Here is an 18,522-nt window from a genome sequence, read left to right on the forward strand (position 1 = left end):
TTCTCCAAGAGAACTTCCTGGAAGACTGGCATTTCCCAAGCCGGTGAATCCACATGTTTTGGGCTACAGCTGCCATCAGCCCCAGACAGCATACCTGCAGCTGCAGTCCCCAAAAAATTGGTATCACCAGCTGTTTGTGGGTCTGTGGTAGATTTCAATCCAGTTGGGCACATGTGAGAGGGTAGTGTTTGGGGTTTTTTTGTGCCTCTGGAACCATGTCTTGGGGCCACTTTGTCTCTGATCTCAAAGTGTTCCCCAACTCAGATTTTTTTTCTTTTTAGTATCTGTTTTCTTCCACATACATATATACATCCATACCAGAATTGGGAGTCTCTAAAGCCAGGTGTAAGCCATCTTCAGGCTCACAAGAACCGTGGTTTCCACAAGGAACCTCAGGAGCTAAGTGCAAAACACTGTGAAACACTTAGAATGAAGGAACAAGGTTCTGCAAAACATCTGTGCAGACCACGAAAAAAAAAACCTTTCGGTCTCGGAACTGACTCCAGTCTTTTCGGGCAGAGATCCAGTCCTGGTTTCCCCACAACTGTTCTTAGGGGTGCTGTGTCCTGCCTGTGGTTGGCTACTGTGCAAAGCAAGATGTTGACCTGGACAGCCAGCAGGGCTCTTCCTATGTTCCTAGCAGCCTGCTTTGGAGACGGGAGCCTTCTTGTCGCTGCTGTCAGAAACCCTTTCCCCCTCTACTGAAAAACCACCCGGAGCCAGCAGGTCCCCCCCCCCCCACCTCCTGACCATCCTAGCTCTAAAATGCATCAAGCAGGATCCCAACAGGATCCCTTTCCCAAAAGTGCACAAGCTGCCTTACCCAAGCTTTGGAGGATGTTTTAATAATTAAATAATATTATTATTTATACCCCTACACATCCACTATTGTCACGTCCTCAAATAGCACACCGTCAAAGCGGATCAAGTAGATCCGCTGATGGGCTAGTTCTCCCCCAGGCATGTCCTACAAGGAGAAGCCTAGATATCTTCACGCCACTTCCTTCATAATGGCAGTTTCCTCCAAATAATCTTTAGGGTTTTAGTTGGGGTTGTGTTTAGAATTGGAAATAACTGCCTCCCTACCCACCAACTGGGTCTTCAGCTTTTAACGTTTTCTGTGGGGAGATTGGCAGGGCGATAGAGGAGTTGAACTAGTACAAACCCATCCAACATGCAACGCACGTCTAAGAAACCGACACCAATTTCAAGCTGACAGTAAGACAAGTTCCTGAGACAAGCATCCACGCCAGTGTGTGCATGTGGGGTTCGATGAAGCAGCAGCACCTTAACAAGCCGGGAGCTGTAGTGTTTTCATGATGACGGAGCAACGTGCACAAAAGGAAGCCTAGGGCTTGCCGATTGGTAGGTCGGCGGTTTGAATCCCTGTGACGGGGTGAGCTCCTGTCGCCTGGTCCCAGCTCCAGCCAACCTAGCAGTTCGAAAGCACGTCAAAGTGCAAGTAGATAAATAGGTACCACTCCGGCGTGAAGGTAAACGGCGTTTCCGTGCGCTGCTCTGGTTCGCCACAAGTGGCTTTGTCATGCTGGCCACATGACCCGGAAGCTGGCTCCCTCGGCCTATAGAGCGAGATGTGCGCCACAACCCCAGAGTCGTCCGCGACTGGACCTAATGGTCAGGGGTCCCTTTACCCTTTACCTTTATTCCAAGGGGGAAATCTATGCAGGCAAAGATAATTTCCTCCAACGAAAAAGAAACCTTTAAGAGCCATGTTTATGATATTGCAAATACCACGGAGCAGGTTAATACAGATTTTATATTCCTCTTCCTTCCCCATTACATAGCCTCAACTACTTAATTTATGGAACGAAAGCCTGGTATTGATGTGCTGTTTGGTTTCCTACACTTTACAAACCTGACGTGGTCGGGAAGTGCTTATGAGGAACGACTTAGGGACCTTGATATAGATGGAAGAGAAGACTGAGATGCTAGCCATCTTCAAGTTAACAATATGAATTTCAACAGGGACAAATGTAAGGTTCTGCACTTAGGCAGGAAGAACCAGATGCTGAAATGTAAGATGGGGGACGTCAGGCTTACTAGCAGTATATGTGAAAAGGATCCAGGGGTATTGGTGGACCACCGTGCTTAATATTGAGTCAACAATGTGATGCAACAGCAAAAAAGCTAATGCTATTCTAGTCTGCATCAACAGAAGTCTAGTGTCCAGATCAAGGGAAGTAACAGTACCACTCTCTTCTGCCTTGGTCAAACCACACCTGAAATACTGGGTCCAATTCTGGGCACCACAATTTAAGGAGGATGTTGACAAGCTGGAACATGTGCAGAGGAGGGTGACCAAGATGATCAAGGGTCTGGAAACCAAGCCTTATGAAAGGCGGTTGAAGGAGCTGGGGTATGTTTCACCTGGAAAATAGGAGACTGAGAGGATATATGAGAGCCATCTTCAAATATCTGAATGGCTGTCACATGGAACAGGGAGCAAGCTTGTTTTCCACTGCTCTGGAAGGTGGGACTTGAGGCAAGTTACAAGAAAGGAGATTCTGACAGTAACAGCTGTTTGACAGTGGAATGGACCTCGGGAGGTCGTGGACTCTCCTTCCTTGGAGGTTTTTAAGCAGAGGTTGGGTGGCCATCTGTTCTGGATGCTTGTGCTGAGATTCCTGCATTGTGGAGGGTTGGACCAGATGACCCTTGGGGTCCCTACCAACTCTACAATTCTATGAAATATCTAAAAGTGTGTCAGATAGGACACTTGTTTTCTGCAGCTCCAGAGGGCAGGACTTGAACAAGTGGATTCAAATTACAAGGAAGGAGTTTCCGACTAAACGTTAAGAATAACTTTCTGACGGCAGGAGCTGTTCAACAGTGGAACGGACTCCCTCAGAAGATGGTGGACTCTCCTTCGTTGGAGGTTCCTAAAAAGGGGGTTGACAGTCGTCTGCCAGAGATTCATTAGTTGGACTAGATGGCCCTTGGGGTCCTTTCCAACTCTACAACTTCCCCAAGAGCTGAAAATATTGAACATATGCTGGCTGAAGGGGGAAACAAATGGAAAAAATCAAAAAACTCTCTGTTTTTTTAATGAAATAACTAAGTTGGGGAAGTGCATTCTTTGTGAAGACAAGCATAATTTGAAAGTTATAGAGGCCTAGGAAGTTGCTGGATAAAAGCACCGAGAAATAGTTAAAGATCAACCCCCTTGTGTTTTCCCCAGCCCCCTCCCTCCCCACATTTCCCCTGTGCAAAAGGGCTGCACGGTGCAGGACAGGGAATTAACATGCCAGCTTAACCTTACGCAGCTTCCATTTCAAAGGCTTCTGGGCATGAGGTTTTCATCTCTGCCGTTCACCAAGATGGCCCTCCCACCATGAGAACTGTTGCTGAAACAGGTGGTGGTGGGGGGGTTGTGATCTGGTTTTCACCTTCACCCTCCCACGCCATCACATCGCTTATTCTTAAAGCATCTGCTTGCCAGGTTACAGGCGCCACAACCATAAATCTAGTCGACTTTTTTGGGGGGGGGGAGTGAATCAGCTGGCACGTCTTTTGGTGCTCCGCGAGCCAGCTGATTTGTGGGCCAATTCAGTAGCAAAAGAGGTGTCTTTTGGTGCCGCACTGCCCCGCAAGCCAGCTGACTGACGTGGGATTGCAACAGCGCCATTCAGCTAGAGGGAGTTTTCAGTCGCCAAACCTGGCGACAAGACATCTCCACTTGCTCGCAAAAGGCTGGTTGCCAGTCTCAAAATGTGACTGGCTGCTGGGGAATTTCGAGCACTAACTTATTCTTACAGCATGTGCACGCCTCTAACCCAGTCTACTTAAACTGCATGTATTTGGGGATCGCATTCTTACTGATGGGGCGAGCATCCCAAAACCTAGCAATGCACGCTTAATACACACCTTGGTACTGAAGTTTTAGTGTAAAGGCCTGGGGGAGGTGGAACGGAAGGAATAAGCTGCTTATGTTATCAAAAGTGTGTCTAAAGACAGGCAAACCTGCATGAGCATCTAAAGGGGAGGTAAATGCACACCCAACATATGCACAGTCCCCTTCAACTCACCCAGCACTACGACTACAGGATATACCTGATCTATGCTGTCTGTACAGCCTGCTGGGGAGAGTGTTGGTGTGGGATTCTTACCCCATGCCTGCCCCCAACTTTTCTGGCCAGAGCTAAGGCGTTAACTCAGGCATTTCCTGTGCAAACAGGTCACAGAGCAATGAACAAGGTGGAAGGGTTTAAAAGCAACCAGTCTGCATCAATACAAACTGATGAAAAGAGCAAACTTTTTTTTTTACTTTTCTTTTTTGCTACAACCTGCAGTTTGAAACACAAACTACAGCAGCTTCTCCTTGCAAAGAGGCAAATTAAGCAGAGCTTAGGATGGACCTGTGCAAGTTGTGGGAAAGTGGGGCGTAGAAGATAGAAGCTCTAAACCAGAGGGTAGCCAGCGTTTTGGACTACAATTCCCATCAACCCCAAGTTGGCCAAGCCAACGCTTAGCAAGGATGATGGAAGATGTTGCCCCAAACATCTGTAAGGTCAGCAGATCGGATACACCTGCCCCAAGCTCTGCCCAACGCCTACTTACAAGATTCTGTTTGAAAAACAGAATGGATACAAAGCTCACAGAATGCAGGCATGGCCAGTGTTCTTCACTGTGTTTGGTACTGAACTGCCACAGTGTTCTTCACAGTGGTGAAGGTGGGATCAGACTGCATTAAAAACAAAAAGCAATAAAAACCCCAGAAGCCAGGCAACTGTGGTAGCACCAACCAAGGGATGGAACTACTCATCATACATGAACTGAATGCAAAAACTGCAGCGGCTGCTTCTTGTTTAAAAACAAGGGGGAAGGAAGCTACTTCGGAAGGGGAGCAAACTGCTCCAGCTTTCCCCCCTGCCCTCTGCTGAAAATTGCCCCAAATCCCTCCACCAACATGTTTATCTCCACCAACATGTACCTGGAAGGAGGTAAGTGTGTGCTTATTTCCAGCACAAAAGCTGTGGCCGGGGGTGGGGGGTGGGTGGAGATTCAAGCGCCACCCACTTTCCCACTTGCATCTTCTTCCCGGCGGAAGTGGGGCTGTTGTCATTTTGTCACACGAGTTCGCGTTTCAAGAGTACTTCCCTCCCGGAACTGTATTTATGTTCCCATTTGCTTCTTCTTTGCAAGATCTAAAAGTTGCCCGCTAGAGGGGGCTAAGCTTCCTTCTCGGATTTCGCTTTTCCTTCGACAAGGTCACGCCACGACTGCAGTTTATGAGATCAAAGCCCACAGAGAGAGAGAGAGAGACGCGCACACGGACCCCTTGCGACACCGGAACCCACTGCCGGTGTTCACAAACGCCGAGAAGTAACGCTAAACTCAGCCAAGACAAACGTTGGGACAAAATTACAACGATGCCCCCAAATAAAACCCAAACGACCTCCCCCGCCCCCCAAAAAAATTATCCAAGACTTCATTTTGCACACACACACACAACAGGTGGTGGGAGGGAAGGGGTACTGGTAAGTATACATAACTCAGATGACCATGTGATTTGCTTTCTTCTCGTCAGCGTTCATTCACTTTTTTAAAAAAAAGCCAAGGTCAGAAAATATATCTATGTATGAATTTCCATCAGAAGTATGTCAGTTGCCTTTTATTAGCCCATTTGGTATTTATCCGTGAAGCCACCTCCCCGCCCTGCTCTGAAACCACCTTACTCTTATTATAGTGCAGTCCGCCAGTCGCTCAGTCAATCAAGGCAGGCACACACACACACACACACAAATTAAAAATACTGAAAAGCAAAAAAATGTCCTTCTCCCAGCCCCCGCCTTGCCGCCCTCCCCTCCTCCTTCCACGTGTCCAGCCAGTGCCCCTGTCACAGGGTGATGAGGTCTACCAGGTTGCCCTTGGGCGGCGTCATGTTGTCCGGAAAGAAGTTCACTAAGGTATCAAAGAGCTGAGTCCGTTGGGCGTAGATGTGGTCGACGTCAGAAAACCCTGGAGATGAGGAAGAAGAGAAGAATCGTTGAAAACATGGCCCGGTGTGTGTGTGTGTGTGTGTATTCTAGATGTTTATCTCCCACGCTCCTGGAGGACCAAAGGTGGGAGGGCTGCCCACCTGCCAATCACATGACATTAGGTGATGATCCGCTTTGAAATCCCAACTGCTGGGACTGCAAAGGGCATTCAAACAGCTCTTGCTAAACATCCTTGCATTCAAACACTTCCTATCACCCATCAGCTGATAAGAGGGGGAGCATGCCTTCAAACAAACAAACACCCTCTCTGCTTTTCCTTTAAACCATGTAGTTGGCATGACACCCTGAAAATGACAGGGGTGTGTGTGTCAAATGGGCAGGATTGGAGGGCCGTGTTTGCTCAGATGTTCCCCACCCTGAGTCCCCAGTGACTGGCAGTGGCTCTCCAGCGTTTCAGGCAAGGGCTGATCCCAGCCTCACCCGAGATCTTCTGCGTATAAGGTTTTTGGCCCTTCTTCAGCCATGCAGCCCACTGGTGGTCTTGGGACACTTGCACCTGCCCTAGCCTACCCCCCCACCCCCCGGTAACTGCAAAGATGGAAAATACAGCCCCATTCAAACGATGGAACAATTACTACAACCGGAGTCAAAATTAGTCCTGCTATCTCTGATTAAGAACAGAACAGAACCAATAAAGACTTCATCCTCTTTTATTAACTGCAGCAAAAAATGGGAAAACTTTAAACCAGGGGTCAGAAACCTTTTTCAGCCGTGGGCTGGTCCACCATCCCTCAGACCATGTGGGGGGCCGGACTATATTTTGAAAAAATATATATATGAACCAATTCCCATGCCCCACAAATAACCCAGAGATGCATTTTAAATAAAAGGACACATTCTACTCATGTAAAAATACACTGTTTCTCAGACGGTCCGCGGGCCGGATTTAGAAGGCGATTGGGCCACATCTGGCCCCCGGGCTTTAGGTTGCCTACCCCTGATTTAAAACACGTATCTTTCTGAAGCTTGGATTTTGCAAGTATGGGACATGGTCCTTATGGACAGATTAAGCATTATTTAACGAAAGGAACGTTGATGGGGGCGGCAGGAAGACTCAAACCTTTTATACAACACGGTATCCTTTTATTGACTTTGTTAACACAATCAAACATGGTTTTCGCCCTACATCAACTCATGGAACCTTACGGAGAGACACTTTCATTTGACTGTCTTTCTTGCAGCATCAAAAACTACAACCACCAAGTGCTATTTCTGTCTCTCCCATACAACTACTAAGCTCTGTTTCCCTTGCATGAGTATGTTTTGCTACTTGAAATAAAAAAATCATTTTTGAAAGAGAGAAGATTCAGCCTCGTATATGCAACTTGGGCTCCTCAGAGCCAAAGAAGGGTGAATGCTTCTAGGTTTTTTAAGATATATGGCTATTTTTTTCTTGGATACAATATGAAGGAATTATATTATGGCTTCTAAGGCAGATATCCTGTGCAGTCCAACAAATTATGGGTTTTATACACAATCATAACTTATTTTTTATCTGCTGCTGAGTTAGCAAAAGGCTGCATAGTTTGTAGCCAGAGGAATGAGCACCAGAACTATGCAACCAGGGTAAACAAAAGCTTACAAGCGACTGGGTCCAAATAAATGCTTAGGAGCCTTCTTCAAGCGTTTATCTAAAGAGGACTAAACTTCCACTTTACCCCCCCCCAAAAAAAAATAGAGGGATAGGGGAGTGGAATGTTAATTAAGATGGAACAGCTGGATGACAGGCCCACAACGTGCCATTGCACATTGTGTACATCACACAAGGGACCAAATGCTGTAAACAAACCTATCCTTCGAATCTGTGAGATGCCCTTGAAATGTTAAACCAGGCTTCCCGGATCTTGATTATTGTTTTTTTGGACTGCAAAACGGTTTGCCATGCCAGCCGGGGCTGAAGGGGAACCTGCAGCCTTAAATATCCAGAGGAGAGGCCAGGATGGGGGAAGGCTGAGTTGCACCAGAATGTAAGAGCTACAAGTTCATCCTGCTGGTTCATCCCACAAATGCTTCGGTGGAACGCAATTGCCCTGCAGCCGCCAGGAGCCAGGCCAAATGTAACCCAGCCAGAACCAGAGGTGAGGGCTTTGTGCTCCACCTAAGCAGTTTGCAGGCGTTTGTAACACAATAGGCAACGGAACAGTGGGGTGAACCTATGGGAAAGCGGTTCCCACGGCACTTTAAACAGAGCCTGATGGAATGAGGACCCCAACAGGGATTGAGCTTCGAAGGCTGACTCTAGTCTTCACATTCCATTTCAAGGTTTGATGCCAACAAGCAGGGTCGGATTTAGGTTTGATGAGGCCTTAAGCTACTGAAGGTAATGGGGCCCTTTAAATGTCCAGCTGTCCTTTGTCAACAACAAACTGTCACTGTTTTTTGTGTTGAATGTTTGCTATATGGCAATTTATGGACCTAATAGGTATCTAAAGCCATGAATGTTTGCTATATGGCAATTTATGGACCTAATAGGTATCTAAAGCCATTTGCACCTAACAAATGTGTGTGTGTGTGTGTGTGTGTGTGCGTGAGAGAGAGAGAGAGAAATTGCCAATGAAGATTGACAATGAAATCCAGAAGAAGGAGATCGAGGGAAGTCACCATTAAGATGTGAGGGGAAATATGTTAGGAATATATAAGAATTTTTTTTGTTATTTGTTTGCTTTTGTATTTGTATTTGTTGTATTATGTTTGTACTTCTTTTTGGAAAAATGAATATATATTTTTTTAAAGCCATTTGCACATAACAAAATAGGAGCCTACACAACACAAAACACTGTTGCTGTATGTAGGTTTTATTTTATTTGTTTTTTTTATCTTGTATTTTGGAAATGTACATCCAGGTTTTTGGGGGGGGTTTTGGTTTTTTGGGGGGGGCCCCAAGAGAGTGGGGCCATAAACTATAGCTTGTTTAGCTTATACGTAAACCAAGCATTGCCAACAAGCCTTTGATTCTGATGGTCGTCTTGCCTTCTACCTTGCAGATTAGCAATTCATGGGAGGGGAGGAAGATGTGGCTTGCGCAGCCCAAACCCTGCTTTTACAGCAGGGGTCTCACCTCTCCCACCCCCCACCCCCCCAGCAAGAGGCCCAGCTATCACTCAAGTTGCTGTTATAAAAAGTGGTCACTTCAGGGGGTCGTGGCAGAGGGAATGCGAACAGAGGATTATTTTAGTTTTGGGAGCTCAACTCCGGACTTTCTGGTTCTGAGAAGTTTGAAAACTTTGCTGTTTTCCTTGACACGCTGCCCAAGGAGAGAAACGTGCCCACGGCTGGGAAGAACAGCCTGAGTTCACGCACTTGAGTAACACAGTCTGCCACAGCAAGCGGAGGATCAGTCTCTGCCCTGCCTCCGTGAAGCAAGGCTTGCTGGGGCTGCCAGGATGACATGGCACAAGTTAATTTGTTTTGACCGATCCCTCCACGCCTGTGTGGCTAACACCACCGTCCCATGTCTGGAGTGCTGACAGCCTGAAACGGATCCCCATGGCGTTTCTGGGGATTTAGGACAGAGGCTTTTGAAACTGCACCAATTCCTGCTAGTCTGAAGCATACTCACCCAGAGCGCTCAGGTCGGAGCCGGACTTGAAGAGGGCTGAAGCAAGTAACTGGAACTGGAGAGGAAAACAAACAAGATGTTATTTAATTTTATTTTTAAGGGTTCAACATGTTCCCATGAGGGGCATAAAGGCTTCTTGATCAACAACAATGAAATCACTTTGGTTGAAGGTTGGGGTGGTTTTTTTTTCTTTTCTTCTTTTTGGTGGGGGGGGGGTTGTTTCTTGACACATCTGATGCCGCCAAACGGAGGATTAATGTTCTATTGCTAAGGAATTCTGCTTTTAAAACCAGGTCTTTCCGACCGCATCAATTTATTGCGCTGTCATCTTTGGCATTTCACAAACGCGGCCGAGCCTTCAAGAAAAACCGCTGCTCATTGCAAGCAAGCCAGACTAAAATATGAAGCCCGATTCTCGTCGGAATGGAGATATATGGGCAGTGGCAGCATGAGGACTCTCTCAGCTATGACGACGGAAAGAAAGACCCGTGCTCTTGTCAGGCAAAAGCTAGGACGACAGATTTATGCATCCTTAATGCAAGCCCTGAAATGGCTTGCCCTCTTGCTGAGTTTTATGCAGATGGCAGACTTCCCTGGGTGGTGGAGGAAGCCAATTGAAATCAGCCCTTCCCAACCTGGTGCCCCCTCCCAAAAAAGGTGTTGTGTTAAATACAGTAATAATTTTATTATTTGTACCCCGCCCATCTGACTGGGTTGCCCCAGCCACACTGGGTGACTCCCAACAAAATATGAAAAACACAATAAAAGATCAACCATTAAAAATCTCCTGATACAGGGCTACCTTCAGATGTCTTTTAAGAGTCATATAGTTGTTTATCTGCTTGACATCTGATGGGAGGGCATTCCACAGGGTGGGCACCACTACTGAGAAGGCCCTCTGCCTGGTTCCCTGTAACCTAAATTCTCACAATGAGGGAACCGCCAGAAGGCCCTTGGAACTGGACGTCAGCGTCCGGGCTGAACAATGAGGGTGGAGATGCTTTTTCAGGTATATTGAGCTGGTGCAATTTAGGGATTTAAAGTTCAGCACCGACACTTTGAATTGCGCTTGTTAAAAGCTAGACCACATGGCAGAGGGATGCTCCCTGACCAGCTGCCTTCAGATGTACATGGTACCAAGAGGGGCATCGCTGACAGCCAGCTTTTTGAAAATTGTGTGTGTGTGTGCACGTGTACACACACACACACGGCGGGACAACTGCACAGTCCTTATCAATAGCTTGGTGTGGAGCATCTGAATACCAAATGTTGTTGGCCCATATTCTGCTCGACAGCACCCAGGGGGCATTTCATAGGACACCAAGGGAACAGGACACTGGATTAGGAGGACCTTTGCTTCAGTCCCCACTGAAGACACTTCAAGACACCCCCAGGTGAGATCGTAGTTGCTTCTGAAAAGCTCTGCCTCTTTAAAGTCAGCAAAGGGGTTTAAATACCGCCAGGAACAGAGGATTCAAAACCATCAACCGTCAGGGGCTACAGGAGCATCTGCAAGTTCTCTCCGGGAAAGTAAGCTATAACTGTGGACTGCAGTTCTACTGGTGAGTATACCCCATGGAACTCAATGTGACCTGTTTCAGAATTGCATTTTAACACTCATTTAAAAACAAAAACAAATTTGCCTTCTCCTTCTGGGATCTTTCATTTACACTGTATTAGACTAATCCGATGCCTGGCCAAAAACTGTTCTGTCCAGAACACGGCGTTTGTTTCATTTGGCTGCGTGGCCTCAAGCTGCTGAACTAGTTTCCATTTATTAACGTCAGGCTCTCTCTCTCTCTCTCTCTCTCTCTCTCTCTCTGATATGTAATTCTACCTTTTCTGCAGTTATCGCTTGCAATTTGCGAGACGGGCCTCCCAGGAGAAACGTAAGTGAGTGTCAAAGGCTTCTCTCTGGCCCCTGGTTAATACGCTCACTCAGAATTGCACCATAAAGCTTTCCCTGAAACCTGCGGCCCTCCAGGCAGTGTTGCGCTAAAACTCCAGCCAGCTTGGCCAATGGTCAAGAACAGCAAGGCTGGGAGTTTGGCAACATTTGGAGTTCCCCACACCGGCACTAAAATATACCACTCTGGGATGAAAGTGGGAGGACCACAGGTCCAACTTCTGCCCATGTTTTGTTTTTTAATCGCCTGCATGTAGAAGACTAGTGTTGCAGGGAGAAGGCTAGGCTGAACCTCTCTCTCCAGCATTTTCTTTCTCCATAAAGCACTGGAACACACTAACACACCACACACACACACCCCTGCAGCCTGAAATGGTACATTCCAAGGAAAGTGTCATCCCTTGATTCTGCTTGATATGAAGTGGGCCTGAGAGTTCCAACTGCCCTAGAGTGGGGTTTCCCAAACTTGGGTCCCCAGCTGTTTTTGGACTACAATTTCCATCATCCCTGACCTATGGTACTGCTAGCTAGCGCTGATAGGTGTTGTAGTCCAAAAACAGCTGGAGACCCAAGTTCGGGAAGCACTTCCCTACAGCATCATCGGTGACCTCTAGATGTTTAGGACTACAACTCCCATAAACCTCTAGGCTGCCCTGGAAGTGTAGCATTGACGTACCCCATGCATCCAGTTCAGATAACAGGGTGATTCCTTCTCCTTTTACAGGAAGTTGCCTCTCCGGAAGACTACATATCCCATAGACTTTTAATGTCAAGGCTGTGGCATTTATCCAACAAGGTTGCTAGAAAAGCATGAGGCCCCAGCATGTTCCAAGAAGCTGGGACTTAAATCTTGGGAGATATCACAGATCCAAGCTCCTCTTTCCTACCTGTAAAATGGGGGTTGTTGGCTCGTGGTGAGGAGGAATGGAACTGTGAATAGAAAGCTGCTCCATAAGTTATGAAGAGCCACTCGCAACAAAGGAACAAGGAAGCTCGGACAGCAAGCAGGAGAGGAAAAGGGAGAACATGCGGGGCAAACCGGCGGGAGTAACTGCAAATGCAGCTGTCGGCAAGGATTGGGCTCTAAGGCTACGGTGCACCACTGATTAAGAAGGCTATAGAAACCAGCAATTTAAAAATATATAGTGTGTTTTCAATGTACGCGACGCATTGCAGATTAACAAAGAGGCCTTACCGCAGTCAGGAGCTGAAGATGGCAAAAATAAAAAAACGTAAGGGCAAGAGATCTAGGACAAGCTACTTCAAAAGGAAGCCTTGATATATCAATCCATCCAAATGCAGAGCAGATTTAGCTTCTCAGGAGATGGAACTGTGACACTCATCCACCACGCTAGCCAGGGGACCAGGGGCTTTGGCCCTGAACTGTTTTTGCATCTGCAAGCACAAATTCGTGGAGGCAGCCAGATGGCTCTGGGAACGCCGCAATATGAACCTTTCCACGTCAACGGGAAGAGGGAAGAAAGCTAGCCAATCCCCACCAACACCCCTTACCTCTTTCGTCTCCTCTGGGTCCGAGTGGTCTACGGTGACGAACAAGTCGTTCTGCAGGTATTTCAGGGCACTTAGAGGGTCTGTCTGGGCCTTCTCTTCAAACCTGGGGAGAGACATGCGAGGCAAGGGTTTATAGTTCACAGATTGCTGGAGGCGGCTTAAGAGATCGTTCTTTTGAAAAGCTCGGCTGCTAAAAAGAAATAGCCTATTACCTACCTTAAGTGATGCAAAGCTACCCTGGGTCATTTCTGCAAAGACTGCCTGATGATAGCATGAGCTCAGGCTCAGGCCTCCGTGCGAAACAGGGGCTCAAGTTTAAAGGTGTTTGGGAGAAGGCTAGATCAGGGGGGATTTACCTGGATTTTGGCTTGACTGAAGCAATATGAAACAGTAGGGACAATCCAGTTCAAAACAAGGTGCCCCCCCTCCCCACCGCCCACTCCATAGTGCTTTCAAACTACTGAGGTTGCAAACAAAACTTTCATCAATGCACCCGAAAAGGAAGGAAATATAGCCAGAGATGTCAGTGTCAGCCTCTGAAATGGAATTATTTTCAAGGGCCATCTGTCCTTGTGGAAATTTAGCTACAGGAATGGTAAGGCAGGGCCAAGCCTCATCCTTAAGTCAGCTCAATTGGTTAGATAATACCAGGGTTGCAGGTTTGATCCCCACATGGGGCAGCTGCATATTCCTGCATTGCAGGGGGGTGGACCAGATGGTCCTCAGGGTCCCTTCCAACTCTGCACAAGATACAATAGCCATCTTTCAAATATCTTAAGGGCTGTCGCATGGAAGATGGAGCAAGCTCGTTTTCTCCTGCTCTGGAAGGTAGGATTTGAACCCATGGCTTCAAGCGACAAAAGAAAGGAGATTCTGACTAAACGTGTGGCAAAACTTTCCGACAATAAGAGCTGTTTGAGAGTGGAATAGTCTCCCTCCGGAGGTTATGGGCTCTCCTTCCTTGGAGGTTTTTAAGCAGAGGTTGGATGGTCACCTGTCAGGGATGCTTTAGCTGAGATTCCTGCATTGCAGGGGGTTGGTCTAGATGACCCCTGGGGTCCCTTCCAACTCTATGATGTCACAGGAAACCACTCATTGAGAAATGCTGTCTTCAGAAAGACACAGAAACCCCAAAACGCACAAGACAAGCTCTCCACGATTATTACTTGGTAAATAATGAATTACTGAACAAAATTGTTTCAATTTATATCCCGCCCACCCTGCAAGGAGCCCAGGAAGACAAGCATCCCCCACCCATTTTAATCTTAGCAACCCAGCATGCAAGGTCGGCCTTGGTCAGGAATGTGGAACCTGCAGTCCTCTGGATGTTACTGGACTCAACTCCAACATGGCTAAAGTTCAAGGATGATGGGAGATGGGAGTCCAGAAACATCTGGGAGGGACGCAGGCTGCATGGTTTTGTGATCAGCACAAAAACCATGCTTTAAAACTAGGTCCTCAGCTGCTGCTGGACTACAAACCCCCATCATTCCTAGCTAACAGGACCAGTGCTTGGGGTGATGGGAGTTGTAGTCCAACCAGATCTGGGGACCCAAGTTCCAGAAACACTGCTTTAAAATATGAGCTTCCATGTGGCGAGGGGCCACCTCAAAGTCTAACAAGCTCAGAAGAGAGGCTATACATGTCAACAACTCGTAGTCCTCCCCAGGAAAGAGCAGCAGCCTCAAATGACCACGTCCTGCCAGGTTTAATTCTACAATGGCAGCTACAGGCTCCCCACATCTGAATTCAGGCTTGCGACACGTGACGTGTGTGAGTAAAGATCATGGGAAAGTCTAGCTTTGCAAATGACGGGGCACAACAGTGAGAAAGAGAAAGGATTTATGGGAGAGAAAGGATCCCTCTCCCTACTAGCCAAGAAGAGGGTGGGTGGATTGGAGAGATCATTTCAATGAGCTATGCTGGATTTCCATGGGAGACGGCACCCTATAAACAAACGGTTGCTAGGCAGGATAGCCATGTTCTCCCTCCACTCTCGGAGGCAGTATGCCTCTGAATAATACCAGAGGATGGGAATCGCAAGGAGGGAAGAGTGCTATTGCACTCAGGTCCTGCTTCCAGACTTCCCACAGGTATCTGGTTGGCCACTATGAGAACTGGATTCTGGACCAGAAAGGCCTTCAGCAGCGATGCCTCCAGCTCCTCACTGCACACACGCATTGCAGCTGTGATCTTATCTGTTTTTAGCATTTTTATCCTGCTCTTCAGCCAAAAAAAGCTCCCCAAGAGCTTTACAGATATTTAACGTCCAAGTCAGTCCCAGCTAGAGATGTGAAGGCCTGGAAAAAACCCAGGAAAAAAACGTTTTTTTCCTGAAGCCTTTTTTGTTTTTATCCGTGGAAAAAGTGAAAAAAAATGTTTCAATCCGAGCAAACATTCAGTTTTTAGAAGTCCATCATAACTGTGATAATGACAGACACAAGAGAGTAGATGCAGAAGCAGAGACTGAAACTGATACTGATCATTACAGTTCAGAAAATGATTCTGATTAAATTTCATGCCCATTTATTGAAATTTAGTCCCACTTCCTTCTTCAGTTCTTTTTATGAGAATGGTTTTTTTTAATACTGTGGAGAGGAAATATGAATAATTGTTACTTCTGGATTTTTAAAAATTGTTTTGTGGAGTTTGTTTTTGTTCCACATAAACTAGTAAACAGTTCAGGAGATTGTTGCTCCATTTGTTACAAATACAAATAAATATTATTTTAAAAGTAAATTCTGTTTGTAATAATTGTTTGGATACACTATATTTTTAATATGCTAGTTGTGATAATTTTATGCCCATTAAAATTGTCCATAGTTATATTTTATGTTTCTAAAGTAACAGAATTGACTTTCAATCTGGAAAAGAAAAAAGAAGTGCTAATGTAGCATTTTTTTTTCAATTTTCCCAAAAAAATTCGTTTCCACCCAGAAATTTTACAGCTCTACTCCCAGCCCCTCAGGCTTATAATCTAAAAGACACAGGGGGGGGGGAGGGGGAGGGGGAGGGGGCAGAAGAGTCAAAGAAGTAGCCATGTTTCCCTTCGCCTAATCCTTAAAGGGGGGGAGTGTCACCATCCAGGTGTCACTCTTTTCGTGGCAGCAACATTCATTCCTCAATGTTCTGTGGCTGATTCTTCCCCCTTGTCAGACAACAAATGTATCTGAGCAGTCTGGTGAAATTTCAGTGCTCAGGCACGTCTCATCGACTGCGGCCATGTTCCGTTGTTGTCGTTCCTCGTGTATGTTGGGAAAGCAGTGCATCCCAAGTAGCCTGCCTCTTGAGATTCATTTCCCATCTGCTACGCTCGCTTCCAGCTGCAGGTGTAAACAACCCATACCTTGAAGCTCATGTGCGCCACAAATGCAAATATTTTACTCCCAGGTAGCACCTAGCTGCATTATTGTTCTTGATGCCCGGGAGGAAATTGAGCTGCATGGCTGTGTCATGCATCCCTAGCCCACTGAAGCGACACTAAAACAAAACAGCAGCGCTTGAGTTTTCCTTCTTCCAGGACTGCAGTGGGGGGGGGGGCAGCTGTCACTCACCTATCATGGCTGGTAACCATTTATTTATAGGGGACAGCCTCCCATGGGGTCGTGGAGGAATGGTGGTGCCTTTGCTGCAAAGGGGAGCTGAGACACAGGGAGCGCTGAGTTCCACAGAACCAGTTCTATACCTGCCAACCATGTGCCTTCAGGCCTCTAAATCAGGGGTAGGCAACCTAAGGCCCGTGGGACAGATGCAGCCCAATCACCTTCTCAATCCAGCCCGCGGACGGCCCGGGAATCAGCATGTTTTTACATGAGTAGAATGTGTATTTGTAATTCATTCATTTTTTTCTTCAAAATATAGTCTGGCCCACCACATGGTCTGAGGGATGGTGGACCGGCCCATGGCTGAAAAAGGTTGCTGACCCCTGCTCTAAATTGTGGTTTCAAAGGATTACACCCAAGAGGTTGGATGGCCATCTGTCATGGATGCTTTAGCTGAGATTCCTGCATTGCAGGGGGTTGGACTAGGTGATGCTTAGAGACAGTTTCTTCCAACTCTACAATTGTATGATTTTATTATTATGGGAACCTTTTTTTAAAAAGGTGTATGTGCTTTTTTAAAGAGGGGGGAAATACTGAGGTTCAGTGCCGAGGGCCTTCTGGTGGTTCCCTCGCTGCAAGAAGCCAAGTTACAGGGAACCAGGCAGAGGGCCTTCTCGGTAGTGGCACCCACCCTGTGGAACACCCTCCCACCAGATGTCAAAGAGAAAAACAACTACCAGAATTTTAGAAGACATCTGAAAGCAGCCCTGTTTAGGGGAGCTTTTAATGTTTAATAGATTATTGTATTTTAATATTCTGTTGGAAGCCGCCCAGAGTGGCTGGGGAAACCCAGCCAGATGGGCGGGGTATAAATATATTATTATTATTATTATTATTATTATTATTATTATTATTATTATTATTATTATTATTATTATACTACACACATTTTGATGACAATAGGAAAGAACCTTGAGCCCTATTAAAGCAACAAGGCTGAGCATTTAAGAAAAATAATCACATAGGGTTTCTGGCATACTCCCACACACTCTTGCTTAATGCCAAGGGACTCGCTTCTGCAGTCTCTTGCAAGCCTGTACCTGTGTTTCCTAATTAGGTATTTGCAGTGGCGTAGAAGGTATTCTTTCGAAGGCCGGCAAAGCTTCAGGGACCAGAAATCATCCAGCCGCATCTTTGGAGAACAGGATTTGCCTGGATTCCCTCCAAACAAATAATGGACCTTGAAAGACAAGAATTGAGATGTCAAGTCATAAACAGCAGCATGGTTCAATCAAGAGTGCTGGATGAGCCAGCCCAACCTTTGATGTGCTCCCCCCCCCCCCCCAGGAGCTCCACCTGAGCAGCTGCTTGAGGGAAGGGGATGGGGGTTGATGCGTGCCCAAGCTGTTGGGTTTATCCCACATGCCTCTTGCGTTGCCCTCAAGGTACAGAGAAATAAAGCCGCAACTGCTCTGAATTACCTACTTTGTGGTAAAGCGGTATAGAAAGGCCGCACAGACACACACCCTCTGTTCAACTATTTCTGGCAAACCACCACTGGTCAAATGAGAAACTATCCAGCAAGATGGGCAGTAAGAAAGAGATAAACTGCAATGAGCTCAATGAAGAGAGATATGACTGTATACCCAATACATATGCTGAAAATCATTATGCCAATGAATCGGATATGAAACCGGCTGCTTGATTCTGGGAACCCAGTCACATAACGCACTCATCTGTCCTCTAGGAAGCACACATGTATCAAAAAGTTGGCATAGGGCTTGAACTCAAGCCTCAGCCCCCTGGTGGCCTTTATATTTGGCTTGGCTTCCCAGGGACAAGCCAGGCGTCGATAGGCAGGACTTGCTTTGCAAGAGGAGGGAGGGGGGGCACTTTTGGTCCATGGCGCAGCTCATCCTCACATATGCACTGACCTGGTGCCCACCCCACCACCCCCAGAGCTCCAGGCCACCAGCAGCACAC

At 46.8% G+C, this 18,522-nt stretch overlaps 1 protein-coding gene across 1 annotated transcript in view; it reads right to left on the reverse strand.

The window, feature by feature from the left end:
- Positions 1–5,568: 5,568 nt before the first annotated feature.
- Positions 5,569–18,522, reverse strand: part of MKLN1 (muskelin 1) — an 83,059-nt gene continuing 70,105 nt past the window's right edge. The window contains 4 exon segments of the mRNA XM_033161591.1: positions 5,569–5,979; positions 9,580–9,634; positions 12,998–13,100; positions 17,640–17,779. Of these exon segments, the coding sequence (XP_033017482.1) occupies positions 5,858–5,979; positions 9,580–9,634; positions 12,998–13,100; positions 17,640–17,779 (420 nt within the window). The 3' untranslated portion in view covers positions 5,569–5,857.

Source organism: Lacerta agilis, chromosome 10 (genome assembly GCF_009819535.1).
Source record: "Lacerta agilis isolate rLacAgi1 chromosome 10, rLacAgi1.pri, whole genome shotgun sequence".
Taxonomy (NCBI): Eukaryota; Metazoa; Chordata; class Lepidosauria; order Squamata; family Lacertidae; genus Lacerta; species Lacerta agilis.